General features: G+C 30.1%; 3 protein-coding genes across 3 annotated transcripts in view; 1 reads left to right on the top strand and 2 right to left on the bottom strand.

Moving 5' to 3' along the window:
* On the bottom strand, positions 1-8,025 carry LOC130449415 (DNA-(apurinic or apyrimidinic site) endonuclease). Its single transcript, XM_056787218.1, has 7 exons — positions 7,804-8,025; positions 6,163-6,273; positions 4,937-5,320; positions 2,136-2,344; positions 676-910; positions 242-551; positions 1-177 (listed from the first exon to the last, which is right to left on the bottom strand). Exons 1-7 carry the CDS (start codon positions 7,982-7,984, stop codon positions 60-62), a joined length of 1,548 nt encoding a protein of 515 aa, XP_056643196.1. The 5' UTR covers positions 7,985-8,025; the 3' UTR covers positions 1-59.
* Positions 8,026-9,255: 1,230 nt separating this feature from the next.
* On the bottom strand, positions 9,256-19,216 carry LOC130449409 (rab GTPase-binding effector protein 1). Its single transcript, XM_056787211.1, has 13 exons — positions 18,820-19,216; positions 18,662-18,766; positions 18,295-18,477; positions 18,052-18,191; positions 15,562-15,672; positions 15,365-15,499; positions 13,759-14,043; positions 13,558-13,703; positions 13,340-13,433; positions 12,007-12,194; positions 10,614-10,749; positions 9,712-9,828; positions 9,256-9,640 (listed from the first exon to the last, which is right to left on the bottom strand). The coding sequence occupies exons 1-13, from the start codon at positions 18,863-18,865 to the stop codon at positions 9,368-9,370; spliced, it is 1,959 nt and encodes a 652-aa protein (XP_056643189.1). The 5' UTR covers positions 18,866-19,216; the 3' UTR covers positions 9,256-9,367.
* LOC130449412 (serine/threonine-protein kinase S6KL) overlaps positions 16,469-19,499 on the top strand; it is a 55,422-nt gene continuing 52,391 nt past the window's right edge. Inside the window, exon 1 of the mRNA XM_056787214.1 lies at positions 16,469-17,167. The gene's annotated coding sequence lies outside the window, so the exon portion shown is untranslated. The remainder of the gene's footprint in view (positions 17,168-19,499) is intronic.

Genomic DNA, 19,499 nt, shown 5'->3' with positions numbered 1-19,499 from the left:
TAGACGAAAAAAAATTAGTATTAGATACAATCTATGGTCAAATTTAGCACAAAAACAAATCAGACGTTTATAAAAAGCGTTACGGGACAATGATCCGATCCCAAAACTTCCGTTCTATATTTAATATCGCAAACTCCTTTGATCAACCTTTCGGAAACGACGAAATAATCCAATCTCCTGCGAAAACAAAAAAAAATCGATAAACTTGAGGATTTTTTTTCGGATGACGAAATAAACTAACCATCCGATATTTTTCGATCTGGCGTTCGCCATGTACGTCCAAAAGGAATAAACGTCCTTCTCGTCGGGATAGAAGTGTCTGTAGACGTCGACGAAGCCCTCTTTCAAAAATTCCGTCATACCCTTCCGTTCCTCGGGGGTGAAACCGGCGTTTTTCGTATTATTTTGCGGTCTGGCCAAATCTATTTCTTTGTGAGATACGTTCATGTCGCCGCAAATGATCACCGGTTTCTTTTCGTCCAATTTTTTTATATAATCGACGAACAGATCGTTCCATTCCAATCGTTTCGGTAACGTCACCAATTTGCGACCTAAAATACAAATCGACAATTTCCGGAGTATTCGTTAGCTGCGTAATCGTGTAGGTAAAGGCCCTAGTTCGGTGGAAAAAAGAAGAAGAAGAATATTCGAATGTTTTATCGTTGGAAAACTCACCGGAATTCGGTACGTATACGTTAACTAAATAAAAATTGTCGTATTCGGCCGTGATACATCGGGCGTCTTCGTCTTGGGTTTCGTCGCCGATACCGTACGTTACGTTTTTCGGTTCGGTTATTGTGAAAATACCGACCCCCGCGTAACCTTCCTTTTTACTACCGCACCAATATTGTTTGTAGAGATTCAAATTTTTTATTTCGTCCGGTAGCTTTGCTTCGCTACATTTAGTTTCCTGGAAATGTTTGAAACTATTTTTCAAAAAGTTTGCGGCGAGAAATGCGTTTTAGAAAATTTCATTTTCAAATTTTAACCTTTGTAACACTTGTTGAATTTATTCATTTTTAAAATATTATACTACCACATATTTAATACGTCAAAAACTACCTTTTAGAAGTTTTGCGCACAATTACCTCTTTGTAAACCCCCAAAAATCTCAAGGAAGTGAAAAACACCAAATATTTCACTTTAAAAACGTTTTGGATAAATTTTTGACTTCAAATTATGAAATGGAATATATTTAAGTCCACACTGTCGAATTTGTAGAAGTTTTGCGCACAAATACTCCTTTGTAACCCCCCAAACTACCTTAAGGAATTGCAAAATACCAAATATTCTACTTTTTAAACGTATTGTCTTCAAAATATGAGCTACACCATATTTAGAGCTTCATTGATTACATTCTAGAAGTTTTGCGCACAATTACCTCTTTGTAACCCCCCAAAAATCTCAAGGAAGTGGAAAACACCAAATGTTTCACTTTAAAAACATTTTTGAAAAATTTTTGTCTTCAATATTTAAAGCCTCACTGAATAAGTTTTGCAAAATACCAAATATTCTACTTTTTAAACGTTTTGCATACATTTTTGTCTTTGAAATAAGAACTAGAATATATTTATAATCTCACTGACTACCTTTTAGAAGTTTTGCGCACAATTACCTCTTCGTAACCCCCTAAACGACCTTAAAGAATAGCAAAATACCAAATATTCTACTATTTAAATGTTTTGAATAAATTTCGTCTTTGAAATATGAACTACAATATATTTATAGACTGATTGACTACCTTTTAAAGTTTTGCACATAATTACCTCTTTGTCACCCCTCAAACTACCTCGAGAAATTTCAAAGCACCAAATATTTTACTTATTAAACATATTAAATGAATTTTTGTCTTCAAAATATGAACTAGTATCAGTAGTTCATATGTTTCAGTAGATAATTTGTTACATATTTCAATAATTTTTTGCCATATATAAGCAAATGAGTTGTCATATGTCAATAGTTCATTTGTTACTATGTCAGTAGTTCATTTGATACCGTATTTCAGTGGATTATTTGTATCCAAATAATAGTAGTTCATATGTTGCCAAATATCTTCGTTAAAAAGGGGACAAAAAAATTGAAGAAAAAGGAAACTATAGAGAGAAAATGGTAGAAAAAAAAATACAAAATCGTACCTGAACACAAAATATATCCGGATTTTCGTGGGTCAAATATTCCTGACATCCCTTATTAACCCAACTTTTGAGTCCTCCTATATTCCATGTACTCACTATGAGATTGTGGGGTACTTCGTAAGAATTTTTTTTGGAACAACTGAAATCGATCGATTTCCAATCGGTCGTAGTTTTATTTTGCAAAACTTTCGGTTTTTTCTCTACGTTTCCTATAACATCATCGAATTTATTTAAACATTTTCATTATATAAAAAGGATTCTAAAATGCATGGATGGTGTTTCAAAATATTCCGATACTTTTACCAAGGACCGTTCAATATTTTCAACAAACAATACCTTCCCGGATCCCATTTTGGGCCACTGGATAAAATTAAACCGTCAATAACAATTTTAATCTATATTTATTGACCGGTCCTCGTATATTATCTATAGAATAGTCAAAATCTGATAAGAATGATATGACATACTTAATTATAATGCCAAATCCCGATTTAGATAAAAAAATGAGTAAAAATTATTGTAGAATATAATTTTTTACTAACATTGCGAAACTACGAGGGTTATCAAAAAATTTCACAGGCAAATTTTTTTTTTCCCGAAAACAACTTTCGTTATTAAAAATTACGTTGGTTTTAATTTTTCGATCTAAAATATGCATTGGGTGTTATTTAAATCATATACAAGGTGGTCGACCCTACGACCGCTATTCTGTTTTACCACACCATGTTTTTACAAACTTACTAATTCGTAAAAATGAAAAATACGAAGCAAAAAAAGGCTATTTGAAACAAACGTCAAAAATGTTTTAAAAATTTTAAGCTTGAAAGCATCGTTTAGATTTTTTTGGTAAATAATCGTCATTTGGTCATATGAGTTAGTCAGATATGGTGAAAAAACGTCGTTTGGTTCATTTCAGTAATTGGAAATGTCGATAGATTGTGGTTTGGTCATACAATTCTTGAAAATATGGGGAAAAATCGTTGTTCGGCCATTAGAGTAATCAATATATGGTAAAAAATCGTCATTTGGTCATATGAGTTAGTCAGATATGGTGAAAAATCGCTGTTTGGTCATATAAATAGTCAGATATATGTCGATATATTCTCCTTTGATCATACAATTATTGACAATATGGAGGAAAAATCATTTTGGTAGTCAAAACATAGTGAAAAATTGTCATTTCGTCATACAATTATTAAAAATATAAAGAAAAATACTTATTCGACCATTGCGGTAGTCAAGACATAAGGAAAAATCGTCATTTGGTCATTTGAAACAGACAAATATGGTGAAAAAATCGTCATTTAGTAATATAATTAGTCATATATGTCAGTACATTGTCGTTTGGTCGTGCAATTATTATAAATATGGGGAAAAAATTCTTATTCGGCCATTGGGGCAGCCAAAATATAGTGAAAAATCGTTGTTTGATCCAGTAAATAGTCGAATATAGTGAAAAATCGTTGTTCGGCCATGAGAATATTCGAGGTAAAGTGAAAAACTGCCGTTTGATCTTATGACTGTTGAAGTATAGTGAAAAATCGTCGTTTGGTCAAATGAATAGTGAAATATTGTGAAAAATAGTCATATTAGTGCTAAGGAAGTGATGTAAAATAGTCTTTTGATCATTGAAGTAGTAATATATGGTGAAAAATCATGACTTGATCAAATGAATGATGGAATATGATGAGAAATCGTCGTTTTGGTCCAATAAGTAATCGAATATAGTGAAAAATCGTTGTTCGGACATGAGAATATTCGAGGTAAGGTGAAAAACTGCCGTTTGGTCTTATGAGTAATTAAAGTATAGTGAAAAATCGTCGTTTGGTTAAATGAATAGTCAGATATAGTGAAAAATAGCTTGCTATATAGTGAAAAACGTTGTTCGGCTATGATAGTATTACAGGTAAGGTGAAAAATTGTCGTTTGATATTATAGGTAATCGAGTATAGTGAACAAACGACGTTTGGTCGTAGAAGTAGTCGAGATATGGTGAAATAGTCGAAATTAGATGAAAAAATGGTCGTTTAAGTATAAAAGTTATTAATATCAAGATCTAACAACGAAATTCATAGTAGGTCTATAATTAATGACTACTTTCATCTTTAAAGCAGGATTTAGATTAATTTAAGTTTCGTGTAACATGCTGATACATTAATTTAGTTAATTTATCAAAATAGAAAGACAACTAGTCTACTTTTTAAAACACCAGGCATGCTATGTTCTCATTTTGTTGTAGTACGCCGAAATTTTTGTTAATTTCAAATAATCGATACTTTTTCTATATTATTTCAATAACCAATTTAAGAAAAAAAAGCCAAAAACTTTAAACATAAATTATTTTAAGCGCTAAAAATCGAGTCTAACGGTTAAGTCTCACTTCCTGAAGATGAAAATCGAAACTTAGATTTGTGAGCTTTGGATTTACGAAATTAACAAAAATTGATGAACTATAGAGTATATTATCAAAAATTAGTATTTACTTACCTTGCCAAACCGATTTAGAAACTAAATTTTCACAAATATCTACATCGAAACATCAAAATTTGTCATATCATTTTTATCAAATCATTTCGAAATATTTTGAATATTGCAAAGGATCAAATAGAGGTAAACAGGAAAAATTATATGAAATTTACATCGTACGTGATAAATTTTATTCTAAGTTTAAATAATTGTTGGAAATTTATTTAAAACATTTTCTTTTTTCCATAACTTAAACTAATATAGTCAAAAATCGACAACTTAAATGGGAACTTATCTATCCCGATAATAAAAAAAATAAATGAAATATTAGATACCGTTTTCGCTCTTTTCCTGCGTTTTTTTAGTCTTCCCTCCTCTTTTCGTCTTCTTTTCAGATACTTTTTCTTCCTCCTCGTTATTCTCCTCGACTTCCACTTCTACTGGAGCTTTTTTAGTTCTTTTACTCGTTTTCGGTTCCGCTGGTTCTCCTGCTGCCTTTTTCGTTTTCTTAATGGCTTTCTCCTTACCAGAGGTTTTTTTCGTCTTCTTGGCGGGTTTAGTGTCTTCTGGAAGTTCAGATGAATCTTCATTCGAAGGTTCTTCTATTGGTTCCTCTTCTTTTTTCGGATCAGCTTCCTCTTTGGCGGCCTTTTTCTTAACCACTCGTTTCGGTTTATCCGGTTTGGGTTCCTTAACCTCTTTCTCTTCTGTATAATTCGCTAAAATGTATAAAATCATTGTTTTTTTAAATGGCGCACGAAAATGTATCAATGAAGATGGAGATTTGAAGTACCATCATAAAACATTGTAAAACAACAAGAAATAATGGAAATTTTAAAGAAATGACAAAAAATTGATGGTACTGTTTAAATTTTTTTCACAATTGCATTTTGATTCACACAGTCATGCTTCATTTCGTCATCTTAAGTGTTAAAATATTTCCAGACGAAAATATTTATTCATAACTAGTCGAAATTTTTAAACACATGAAATATTTGGAAATTGGGATATCTTTGGACTTTATTACCATTGAATACCCCATATCCCGACCAAAATGCTCCAAAAAAGGCTTACAACAAATTATTAATTGATATAATTTGTTGAAAGTGCATCAAAAGCTCGAAAGAAACATCTACACTGAACAAAACAGTAATAAACCGTGTAGGTTTTCCAAATCCAATAAAACTTGATCTAAGAAGAAGCCTATATAGCAAATGGTTTGTTGTTTTCTTTAGTATTATCAATAATGTGATAATAGTGACTTTAGAGATGGTCAAACCATTAGAGGTACTCAGAAAACGCAAATAATTCTTCATCATAATAATTACACCAGTACTCAATCGAATTAACGATCAATTCACCATACAGCCCTGATTTGGTTCCTATTACATTTTTTTCTCCTACCGGTAAACAATTTTGAACACCAGAAGAAGCAGTGTTCACATATTTTGAAGCTAAGTCAGACAGAGTGAAAAATTATCGTTTATAAATATTTGCTTTTTCATTATTAGAACACAAATATAAATAACAAATATTATACTTAAGTACAGTATAAACTTACCAACAGTTTTCTTCACTCTTGTACTCCTTTTTGGACCTTCTTCAGTTATTTCATTATCTACCCCATTTGCTTCAACAACCTCTTTAGCTTTTTTCCCTCGTTTAGATTTTACTGTTAAAAATTATAACTTTTAATAATAAGTTCATGAAATAAACACAATCGTTATGTGTTTGTTATTAATCATTTTTGTCTAGTTTCTTCTGGTATGTACAGTAAAAATTAGTTGCCTACTCATTGGTCATAAAACCCACAACCAGTGGTAATAAAACAAGAAAATACATTGTTATATAAATTTTTTACATAAAATGTATGATATGGAAGAAAAATATCATTTATGTTGAATTTTAATCAGTATTAAATTCATAATTTGTAACCTCCATGGCTGGATTAAGATTTATAAGACCTGGGGCTAAAATAATGGCGAGGCTCCCTTAAGGAATTTGGAAACCCGGAAAAATTAAAAAAAATAATATCAATATGTTAGATTCATGGTATCAACACATCAAGAAATACAGAATGTTTTCCGAATGATGGGGTCCTCTTAGACCTGGGCCCCCAAGCCCTTAGCTTAATCCGGCCCTGGTAACCTCAAATCTCCTAGTTGGAGACTTTTCATTAGGAAATGATATTCAGCCTCAGTTATAGTATATATTCAAAATTGGCAAAGTAAATGATTCAACAAAGTCTTTCTGTCCTCCATTATATTTTATTACTTTTTTCGACATTATTAAGTAGACAATTGATATACTCAAAGTTTTCTATCAGATTGTGGATTTTTTTGGTTGTCCATACTTTAAATCCCTACTGAACGTCTTTCACTATGATTTATCAAATCACAGCTAAATTTATCTAGTTCCTCTTCAATTAATTCCTGTTGCTTATGACACATATTTTTTTGGGGTTTCTAATATCTTATCTTTGGATCAAGAAAATCTGTTTTTACCTTCTATTTCTAATACCAAATACTCTTTTTCACTTTTCTTAACGACAAATCAGATCTTTTTAATTAACTTGTAAATGTGCATCTACAGGTTTTCTTAATAAGCTTTGTGAAGCTGGTGATATATCTGAACCTCTTACAAATGATCTTGCTTCATTATTCTTGCAAGTAATTTTGGATCCAGAAAAATCAGCTTCAAGTTTGGTATTTCTAAGATAATTTGGGATTTAGATATTTTTGAATTTTTGCATCTCAATTACTTCTATGTCTAGACTATACCACTTCTTTTGGTGGTTTTTCGGTTTCTACTAAACAATAAATCACTTACCCTCACAATTGAGTGATTTATTGAATGCCTTTTGGTTATTATGTATTAATATACAATTTTATACATAACTAAATGATCATAAATAAAAACAAGCTTAGGTAATCATATTTTAATCTATTATAAACTATCAACTTCTTATTACCGTATTAAATTTTGTTTCGCTTTCTGTTTTGTAATTATTATTAAAGTACGTTTATTATTAGTAGATCTATTTTGAAATTTGAATGTTTTTAATCTTAATTCATGATATTAAAACGATTAATTATACGTAAGTAATAATTTTTCATATTATTTAAAATTCGACGTGGAAATGTTTGCTTTGGTTACCATTTTCCTTTTATCCAAAAGCATTAATTGTTGTTTCTATACTTACCGGGTTCCTGTTCGGCAACGGATTCAGTTTCTACTTCAACTTTAGCAGCTTTCCTTTTTGGAGGCATTATTGAGCTGATATGACTATTTTTATATGAAACTTTCGAAGATCGAATAAATCGAAAACACTTCAGATATACCGAAAATACGTTAACAGATCTTCCTAAGCTTCCAAGAATCATATGGTTTTACCGGGAAAAATGACATTTAACTGTCAATTGTCACTCTAAATGAGTGTTCACAATATAAATGTTTGATTAAACTGGAAATTGACAACTACAGAATTAATAATTTAAAACAAAATTTTGCAAAATACATATAGTAATACAAAAGTAATACAAAAATGATAAAGTATCGAATGGCATAAAATTTTCTTCACATAAATGGAAAAATATTTTGCAACATTAAGTTCGGAAAATTATATGTAAAATCAACACATAGTGTTGTTAAATTCAACTCTATATGAATACCTGAGGGTGATTTTCGAAAATGATTGAAAGATTTCATTTTAATCTTAATTTTTCTGAAAAGTCAACATCCGCTAACTTTTCGACCATTTTTAATATAAATTAAATGGGAGGTTCTTTTGAATATTGGTAGGCTAACCAATTTTAGTCTGGTTTGTTACCTTAGGTATCGGATAAAACACTAAAATATGATGAAAACTTGCGAAATTGTTTCAAAGTTTTTGCATAATTCTTATTACTGGCCGCATTATTTAATGACGTCATATCACCAGTATAATCTTAACGATGATTTGAAAAAAAAACTACTGGTAGATTTAATTTAGGTTATGTTCAATGTTTATTTTGGATTTAATAATAATAAACAAATTTGGAGAATGTGTAGATAAGACAAATGATTTTCAAGAAATTATTGTAGGTCAGTCATTTTATCATTGTTTATCGTGCTTATCTATCATTTTTCTCAGTTTTCACACTTTTTGTGGAAATATTTATATATGCCAGTAATATTAAATGTTTTCATTTGTTATTGTAAGAAAATAAATTATTATGATATCATAAATATCAATTTTAGGGATTGTTGTCAATGTTTTCTTCATTTATCGAAGTAGAAACACATAATTTTTAATTTTCTCTGCGATACGAACGTTAGTTGTATCATTTTCATTTTGAGGGATGGGAAAGAAATTCTTGGAATTAAATCTAGCGAATATGGTAGCTGGCATAAGATTGTTGTGTTCCTGTCCAAATTTGTTGTCAATAATTTTTTTAATTGTCAAAGTAGAAACACAATTTTCAATTTTCTCTGCGATCTGAACTTTAGTTGCATATTTTTCATTTTGGACTAAATCTGGCAAATATGGTAGCTGGTATATGATTATGTTGTATTTATATGAAAAAAAATCACAAGTTTGGTTACTGAATCATAATGTAAATGATTTTTGTCGTTAATAGGAAATTTTTAGGGAAAAATACAAAACAACTTGAAATTTTCATCATTTAAAATTGTAATTATTCAATTTTCAAATACAATCGATAATTTTATACAGGTTTAAACATTTTTTAAACACATTCAACGTCTACGTTCCTAAAATGAGCCGTTCAAGTCATCGGCGGTACTTCGCTGAAATATGGCGCCGAGGATTTATCTAACAAGGTATGACAAACGTCGCAAACTTTCGACGGGCGATTATTGGGGCCGGAAAGTACAGTTCGAACCAAACAATTTTGACAAAAAATTTGACCGCAATGTCTGCAATGTTGTTTGCGTTTCGTTGACGAGAAAACCTGCCGGCAATTCGGACAGTCGTCGACGTCTTCTTCGTGTTGCCATCGCACCGCTGTGTCGGATTCTCTAATTTTTTCTAGTTGAACCTGTTTACAGGAGAAAAATTATTTTTGATAATAAATATATTGTAAATTTTTGACTAAAAATTGATACGAACCTGTAAACTTTGTGATAATCTAACGAAATCTTGTTGGACTGCTTCTGTATTATCTAATTCTTGTTGTAATTGGAATACCCTAGATTTTAATTCACTATTTTGTTGTTCTAAAGTTTTCTAAAAAAGAAAAACCAAAAAAGTAACCTCAAGTAATTTGTTATAGCTGAAATTTAATTAGCTCTAGCTTTTAATTGATAAAAAAACAAAAATTGAACATTCGTAAAATGATTTTTGTCAATTATCTGACACTAGCTTGAAGTAGTTCAATTGTCTCTTATGTTGTGGGAGATGAGAAGCTGCTTTATAGTTCAAATCTTGCCTATTAATCACTATTTTATTACTTTTTGTTGTCCAAAAATGTCTTACAAACCTAAATTAATACTCCTCCAAACAAATTATTGAATCTATATCGGAATTGAATTATTTTAATATTGTGTTAATATTAAAACTTTTGACGTTTCTGTATGTTGAAATTGGTGTTACTGGACTCAGTACGTGAAGATCTGTCCATTGACAATCTTTATGCAAAAGTGTTTTATAGCAAAAATAATTTAGGAAGGAATCCTGTTGAGTTGGGCCAGCTTGTATCGAAGCAACTGCATCTAGGTAATAAATTACCTTATTAATCAATATGATACCAAAAAATGGTCGAAATAAACAATTGGGAATCGTCAAATTTCAAGAATTCTACTTATTAAAATTTCATATAGTGTAGAGATTCCCAAAACTCATGAATAAATGATGGAAGTATCTCGTAGGTTCATTTGAACTACTTAGGGTAACACTGATACAAATTGAGTCAAATGGAAATTTATCGAATTGTAGATCACATATTAAAAAAAAAATGAATAATTCTGGGCCCTTTTTGTGTCAATTACATATTTATCATTAAATAAACTTACATTAAGTTCAGTCATTTCTTCGATCCTTTTATTCTGCTCCTGCAATTTTTCTCTATTTAAATTGTCGGAACTTATCAATTTCTCTTGATTGCTACTAATTTGTTTTTTCTCTTTATGCATTACATCCACTAGTTTCCTTAAAAAAAAAGTCTAATAATAAGAAAATTGAAAGTACCCCTTCAATACAACATGCCTGTACTTAATAGGATAAGTTTCAATGAAAATAAGCTAAAAAATGGGTCAATAGGAAAAAGCTAAAATTGAACAACTCTTAAATTTACAATAAGCCACAAAGAATTATTTGATAAAGCCAAATCCTGATTAAACGGTTCAATACATTTTAATCATATCCTAGGAAATCAATTTCGAATGTATTTAACATTATTTTTTAGTTTTATTAAAAAAAAACAATTGTAGTAGTTCAAATGTACCGAACTTGGTTTTCTATCCATATTATATAGAATACTTCAAATATTGATTTTGATCGTTTACTCGAAAAAAATTTACTAAAAATGTCTTCCATTTTTCGAGATAAGGAGAATTAAAGTTACACAATTGGGTAAATTATATATTGAATGAAATTTGTTGTAATAGAGTATTGAAGATTATTTTTATTCACAAAAAATTAAAAAATGTATGAATAGCAGTAAAAGTAAAGATGTGTATAATGATTTTAAGTTGCTGCTTCAAAACGTCATTCTGGATAGTTCTTTCAGTTTCATCAAAAGATGATAAAGTAGTAGTTCAGATGTACCATATTATACAGTATGGAAATATATGTGTAGTAGTTCAATCGTACCATAAACCTAACCATAAACTGTTTTCTATATCTATTCCATGAAAATATATGTGTAGTAGTTCAAATTTACCTTGTGGCAATGCTAAAGAATCGATTTCCATAACATTATAGAGTGAAAATTTATAAAAAAGTTTATATTGTTTTAAAATATGGAGTAATAATGTTTTGAAAATTAGTTTGAAGCAACAATTCAAGAAATTTGAATCTAGAACTAATATATTGAATAAAATATTTTGAACCACGAGCTTTTGTTGATTTTCTAAATTATCAAAAGCAAATCAATGGTCGAAAAACACCAATAATCAGAAAGGGATTTATCAAAATTTAAATTAGTCGAATAACTCGATGGATTTCGCCATTTTCTATGATATTCAATTTCTCAATAAAGTGTAGTAGTTCAAATGTATCGTATACGGTTTTCTGTATCTATTCCATGGTAATATATGCGTAGTAGTTCAAATATACCATATACGGTTTTATATATCTATTCCATGGAAATATTTAAAAAAAAGTGATTTCTTCTAGTTAACAGTTTCTTTTTACATTTAAATCAACTAAAATTTGAAAAAATAGATATGATATATGAGATTTTACCTCAAAGTTTTGATTTCGTGTTCTAAACTGTCTTCTATTCCTTTACGTTCATGTTGATCGTTAGTTATTCTATCTTTCAACAACATTATTTCCGATTGGAGCGTATTCACTTTTGTTTCTTGCGCCTCTTTGCCTATTTTACAAATGATCAAGTCTTGTTGATTCTTTAAAATTATTTCATGCAATTCCTACAAAAAAAAAACAATAGGATCCATCAATTTTTTTCAACAAAATCCACGTTTTTGTATCAAATATGTCAATATAGCTTTTTTATCTTTCCATTGAGCTGATTTTTCGGGTTTATTAACAAGATATAGTCACTCGGGGTTAAATCAGGAGGATTGGGAGCTATTTGTTGGGTTTTTGTCAAGTAAACTGCACCCTAGTATCGTCCTGACCTTTTATGGACTCATTAAACCTTTCCACATATATTATATCTCTACCATTACTCGTTTATATAAAAAACCATTACTTTCTACCTCTAAGGTAATCTACCCACTATTTCTATAAATATCCAAAATTGTTTAGAAATCGCGTAAACTTTCTAGAACTACTGACAAACTGCTTGATTTTGCAAATTTCCTTAGAAATTGCTGGAATTTTCCGAAATTATTATGACATATCATACATAAAAAGATCCAAAATTGCTGGGAAACTGTCAATTTTTTAGAAGTATTCAAAATACTTGAAAATTTGCTTGAATTCTACAAATTTTGTTAGGAATTGCTTGAATTTTCTAAAAACTGTTGAAAATTTGCTTGAATTTTCCAAATTTTGTTAGGAATTGCTTGAATTTTCCGGAAGTGTTGAAAATTTGCTTGAATTCTCAAAATTTTATTGTAATTTGTTTGAATTTTCCTAAAAAATCCAGAACTGTTGATAATTTGCTTGAATGTTCCAAAAACCGTTGAAAATTTGATTGGAATTCTCCAAATTTCGCTAGGAATCGCTTGATTTTCTGAAATTATTAAGAAATTTCCTACAAAATCGTTGAGAAATTGCTAGAATTTTCCAAAAAAATCCAGAATCGTTGAAAATGTGTCTCTAGCCCCTGATGAGGCAATTAATATAACAATATCTGATTTTTAAAATTATTTAGGGGTTGTATAGACTTCAATTGAATATAAGGAACATTCTTCTTCTTCAGTACTCTTACTTTTCACAAGTTCCATATCAAAAAATTGTTTAAACAAAAATTAGCTAGTTCAAATTTTGACAGGGGTCAAGTTGACAATTAAAAACTGGGAAAATTTCGAAAAATCCACCCTCTCAGTCTTGCTATTTTCCTTTTTCTGCAAAATAAAAAGTTCTTTTCAACGATATAAATTCGTACCTGTACAGTATCCGGTAAATTTATTATTTCACTTTGCAGTTCTTGCGAATGCGCAGTATATTTACCAACTAACATATCGTTCTCCTCTTGTAACCTAAAAAAAATAACAAATTTTCAATTAATAAAATAATAATCAGTTAAATTCGATCTCTGAAGAAGATAAATTATTTCTTGAAAAGTATACCATCAAATGGGGGTGAGAAAAAATTTTTATTCACCTAGTTAGTTCTCGATGAACCATTTCCCTTTCGTGTGTTAATTTTCCAAGACTCGTTTTCATTTCAGAACAAGTTTGATTGAAAAATTGTTGTAATTCTTTCAGATCTTGTTCGGTACATTCGGTCATTCTCGTCAGTTCCGCCACCTAAAAATTCAAATTATAAAATTACACTAAAAAAAAAATCTTTTTCGATTCCCACCTGTCTTTTATGTTCCTCTTTCTTTTCATTCCATTTCTCTTCCATGTCTTTCCTGAATCCGATTTCTTTAAGCAAATCTTCCTTATGTCGTTCGGCCGCTTTTTCAGCTGCGACAACTTTGGCTTCCAATTCTTTGGAATGTTTCTGTTCTCTAACTAACTGAGCTTCGTAATTACTGCACATGTCACATATTGACAGTTTGTGGGACTCGAATGATGTATTTGTAGCTGCGGTTGCATTCAAACTTGTGTGAAGAGGAGAGGTATCTTCACATGCATAAATCATCTACGGAATATCAAAATACATCTAGTCTATTGGTTACTAAATATTACAGTACGTAGGCTACAAAATACCCCAACATGTTGGCTACACAACATTAAAATATGGAAGCTTCAAAATTTTATATCTATACACTACAAATATTGAAATTTTTTACTAAGAGATGCTAAAATGTGTTGGTTACAAATGTTAAAGGGTGTTGGTTACAAAATAATGAAATTTGTTGATAAAAACATATCAAAATATGCGGGCTACAAGTATTATGTTGGCTACAACATGTTAATGTGTGTAAGCAACAAAATATTGAAATATATTGGACCCGAAATATTAAAATGTATTGGCTACAAGATATTAAAACAAATTTAAACCATACAATTAACATATATTGACAATAAATTAAATTATGTAAACTACATACCCAGTTACAGGGTAAATAGTTAAATATGGCTTGTGACTTATAACGTAGGTTACATTCTCTCATGCAATTCATCGGATATCAGCGTCCATTGGCGCAGCTTTTTGGGTTATTTTGTTACCCCTATGACCCCATGTAACTGTGCTAAGGTCACCCAGTATGTTTTAGAACAAAAATACAATCCCCTGTGACCTTTTTAGACCAACTGTTATTCACTTATACAACTTATCAGCTATGAGAAGGGTTCCGGTCAAATATAAGGAATAGGTGAAGCTTGATTGGTTATTTAATTACCCCTATGACCCCATGTAACTGTGCTAAGGTCACCCAGTATGTTTTAGAACAAAAATACAATCCCCTGTGACCTTTTTAGACCAACTGTTATTCACTTATACAACTTATCAGCTATGAGAAGGGTTCCGGTCAAATATAAGGAATAGGTGAAGCTTGATTGGTTATTTAATTGCCCCTATGACCCCATGTAACTGTGCTAAGGTCACCCAGTGTATTTCAGACCAATTGTGATTCTCTTATACAACTTATTAGCTATCAAAAGGGTTCTGGTTCAATGAACGGCATTGATAATCCAGGTTCCAAAGCCACCATAACTTTAGGACGACCCAAGCACAAACAAAAGGTTATCCTATGCCGAATCTAACTAACTGAGGAAAATACTTCTTATTTTAGTACTACTAAACTTTAGCTTCTACACCCTCAGATGTCTATAGAGGTCCACTTTAGTTCGGTCAACCCTGTCTGGTAGTCATTTTGAATTTATTGTTATAGAAGTTTCTTGTGAATGTTGAAGGGTTACAGGGTGAAGAAAATAACTTATTTAACCTAGTTAGAATGTTGGATAAACTAATATGAAAAAAAAAAAAAATTTAAAAAGTATTTTTTTGCTGAACTTACCTCTTCTTGCTGATGACCGCATTCCCTGCACCTTTGAAGCTGTTCGTCCGTAGCCCTCAATTTTTCTTTTAAAGCTTTAATTTGATCATTTAACGGTTCGACTAAGGACTTGAGAAGCTCCGCATCTTCTTCAGTCTAAAACCAAATAAAGAAATAAACATTATATTAAGAAAGAAAAAATAGGATTTTTAAAAAACCTTTTTGAATGAATCTTCTACGCTTTCTTGGGAAGAAAACGAATCGGCACCTAATTTTTTTAATCCTTTTGTTAGAACGTTGAAAACTTGACTAGGTGCCAAACTGTGTTCCTGAAATAATTAAAATCAAATTGTAACTCGGAAACAATTCAAAAATGATCTGATACACTATTATCAGTACTTCAGAACTGGATTTACAGAAGAGAGGCACCAAAACTGTGAGAAATTAGCTCTAGGTGTAGATACAGCAAAAAATTAATTAAATATTTGTATACTTAACTCATTCAAGTCACTACTGGACTTGAATTTTTTAATTTCACTTATAATAACATGTTTAGGACTCAAACAGATTCTTTGTAGAGTGTTTTTGAAAGAACCAGTCATGTGGCATGTATATTTTTCTTCTGGTTAATCCCTTTAGTGGAATTATGGCAAATTAAAAGGTACTACTTCAAGTTTTAAGATTCCGTCAGTGAAACTAGTAACCTTTCTGAAACTGCAACCATTTCTAGAAGCCGTTAATGATATTCCTTTTTCCGGTTATTGAAGTTATCATTTCGTATTGTTTTACCAACAATTTTTACAAATTTTTTAGAAACATATTGAAGTAGAAGATGTTAAAAGCAATTTCTTCGAGATTTGTAGCTGATAGAAATAAAAATAGTAACTACTAAAAAGTTATAGTTCAAGTTATAAGTCTTGAAAGGACTTTGCTTGCTATTCCATTCGATTTAACAAAGTATATATCGTTGAATTTTGTTGAAATCTCATATAAAATTCATTTAATGAATAAAATTTATTATAAACTAACCGAAGAATTGAAATTCGCAGTGGAAAAAAATTAATAACCTAAAAATTGAATTACTCGCCTTATTTAAATTCAGCATTGCTACGAAATTATCAAAACTTTTTAAAATGCAACAAAAATAGACTGATGTCTTTTTTAAAGTCTATTTCTATCAAGGGAAATGTGTATTTGTTAACGTTATCACTAAATACTTTAGTCCTGTTACTGGATATTAAAATTTTTAATATATTTGGCAAAATTTTTTCAATATAATTTATATAAAAAAATATACACGTGAATTTTATCAATTTTGTTTATTTTGAATTGTATTTGATACTTCTATTCATAAAAATTACCCTAAATAATTAATGTCTCAAAATTCTAATTTCCTTTATTAAATATTATAATTTCTGCTCAATACCTGGCCTACAACATCCGATAAAAATATGTATGAGCAGTTTTAGTGTCTGCAAAAAATATTTTTTGATAAACAACACAAAGTACCTCCACCGAAAACATATAAAAATCTTTAATAATCAATTATATGTTCAATCGTTTTTAATGGTTTATACTTTTGAGCTTCCAGACAAATTAACAGATTTTAATTAAAACTAGACAAGCCTGAATCATTATATAGATGATTAATATTTTTTTTACAAGTAACCTATGGATAATGAAGCATATTGTTTATTTGTTATTGGGTCTCATCAGCTTGGGGTTACAATGAAATATAACCATTACATGATATGAAAAGAGTAAAAGAATTCCCCACCAAGCATTGTTTTATCATAGCTCGAAAGAATTAGGCACGTTTTTAAGGTAAGTTTGATTTTTTGCTGAAACTTCCAACAATTATCGTCATATTTCAACCAATTCACAAAAAATCCTATTAAAATATAGGACTAAACCTTCCTCACGAATCAATCTATCTAAATATGAACTCCACATGAGTTTACAGTGAAGTTCATGGCTCATAGTAGCATTTTGAGCGGCCCAGGGCAGTTAATCACATAGGTCTTCCGATAGGCCCCTCTTGTTAGCAAAAGTTTATGTCCTTTGAGAAACCAATGAGGTGATCTGCCATTTTATCCTCCTCCAGCTACCAGTGGCGGTGTGGATTATTTGTGATGCCCATGGTGGCATCTTAGGTGAACGCGTCCAGTTGAAAGTCGAGTCACTAGTCGAATTTCATGCCTGTTTGAGTAAAACAGTCGTTTGGGAACAGAGGCAGAAGGACCTTCTTTGTGCATCTTTGCTTGTTTCTATCCAGTTCCTTGCAAGCAACACTTTTAGCTACACCAAGAATAGGTTGGAGTCAATTAAGTATTGAGTATCAGGAAACGTGGAAGATAACATGTTTATATTATGAATTAAAAGTTTAATGCACCATCTAAACGTTTAGAATCACAGAATATCACTGAAAATTTAGTTTCGCCCTAGGAAACAAAAAAAAGCATTCAGTAGATGTAAATCGACTTAAACTCAAGAGAATAACTTCTTAACAGAATAGAAGGTCAACTCTGCTAGCCGTCAATATAAAAATAACTTTAAATGGACAAAATAATGATGAATATATTAGTTGAGAGATGATAGATCTTAGGAAGCTTGTAAAATTTTTATAATCAAGTCTAGTGTTCAAGATTTTAGTGTATGTATGAATAGGTGTTGAGAAAAAATATATTTTGTGTCTAAAAAACACTAACCTGTGATATGTGATGCGGCGATTGATTTTTTTCTCTTTTCAAATCGCCAACTTCCTTCTGTAATTGTTGAATATAATTTTGTAATTTTTTAAGTTCCATATCATACAGAGTTCTCGTAGAACTCGATTCCTCGACAGTTTCTATAACATATTTACCAATTTTTCTCAAAAATTAAAATAAAAGCACAAAAAATAGTAAATTTAGAAATATGGTACTAAAATTTTTATATGTATGTTAACTTACCGTGAACTAATCTTTGTAGAGAAGCAATTTCTTCTTCTGCTTTCCTTTTTTCTACTTCGAAAGTTGATTCTAAAGTCATACTATCTACAACAAGCTGACTCTTGCAATCGTCTAATTCATTTCGTAATTTAATCAAATCTTGATTCAATTGCACGTTTTCTTCTGTCCTTTTAACCAATTCGGCTATAAATAATAACACTCCTTTATTCAATATAAACTAAAGTATATATATTTAAAATAGAAGTTTATCAATCAATTATACTTACTTTAAAACATACGGTTTGTTCAAACCTACTTCATAAATAACAAAATTACAGAATAGTTAAACTTATTCATATTGATATAATATGGTATCTTTAGAACTTACCTTCATTTAATAAAAACAAATCTTTCAACTTTGCTCTTTGTATATTAAATTCTTCTTGAATCTTTTTCTTTTCCGATATCAATTCATCTATTTGAGCTTTCAAATCTATAAAAAAAACAGTGATATTCTTATTTTTTTTAAATGTTTACAATTCACACCTTTTACGTTATCAGGTACATTTTGAAGTTGTGTCTGTTGATCCATTTGGTATTGCGGAAATCTACTAATAATTATATTAATAAAACATATCTAATAATAAAGAACAATAAATAATTGTGATATTCTAAAAAAACGCTAGTAAAATTCCCTACCAATTACTAATAAAGTGATCATTGTCTATTATGACATTTTATGATAACCTAACAATGTTATGTCAATTATTTTAGTTGACAAAATGAATGATATTTTTGCATTTTTAATTAACTACGGGAATTTTTATTTTAAAAATATTTATATTTGTCTAACAATATTTTATACAATATATAAAGTATATGTAAAAATTTGATAACGCGAAGAACTGCCTAGAATACATTTGTGAATGACGTTTGACAAGACGATATTGGTGCTGTCTCCTGTCAATTACTTCAAATGCAATATTACAAGTTTGAGTGAAACTGTAGATTAAACTAAAGTTTGCCTTACGGATTAAACTCTAGTTTATATCAAGAATTAAAAAGTTGCTTCTTTTTACAGGTCACAGTTGAGTTGGTTTTAAATTTTAATAAAGATAGTGCTTTTGATCAACATATTTGTAACCGAAAAGATCATTTCTGGATGACGTCACAACCAGCCGCCATATTGTCTTGGGGGCCGAATTTTACGTTATTTACATTAAAAT

The sequence above is a fragment of the Diorhabda sublineata genome, chromosome 10, assembly GCF_026230105.1.
Source record: "Diorhabda sublineata isolate icDioSubl1.1 chromosome 10, icDioSubl1.1, whole genome shotgun sequence".
Lineage (NCBI taxonomy): Eukaryota > Metazoa > Arthropoda > Insecta > Coleoptera > Chrysomelidae > Diorhabda > Diorhabda sublineata.
Note: the sequence above shows the minus strand (reverse complement) of the source record. Positions and strands in the feature narration are given on the sequence as shown.

Bases quoted from the DNA above. Each gene is read 5' to 3' on its own strand.
- LOC130449409 (XM_056787211.1), bottom strand. From the start codon at position 18,865: ATGGATCAACAGACACAACTTCAAAATGTACCTGATAACGTAAAAG. The intron at 15,673-18,051 runs GTTAGTGTTTTT...TAATTATTTCAG, and splicing joins CGCCGCATCACATATCACAG to GAACACAGTTTGGCACCTAG. The intron at 9,641-9,711 runs GTTCGTATCAAT...TCCTGTAAACAG, and splicing joins GATTATCACAAAGTTTACAG to GTTCAACTAGAAAAAATTAG.
- LOC130449415 (XM_056787218.1), bottom strand. From the start codon at position 7,984: ATGATTCTTGGAAGCTTAGGAAGATCTGTTAACGTATTTTCGGTATAT. The intron at 5,321-6,162 runs GTAAGTTTATAC...TATACATTTTAG, and splicing joins AAGAGTGAAGAAAACTGTTG to CGAATTATACAGAAGAGAAA. The intron at 2,345-4,936 runs GTATCTAATATT...ATGATGTTATAG, and splicing joins GCAGGAAAAGAGCGAAAACG to GAAACGTAGAGAAAAAACCG.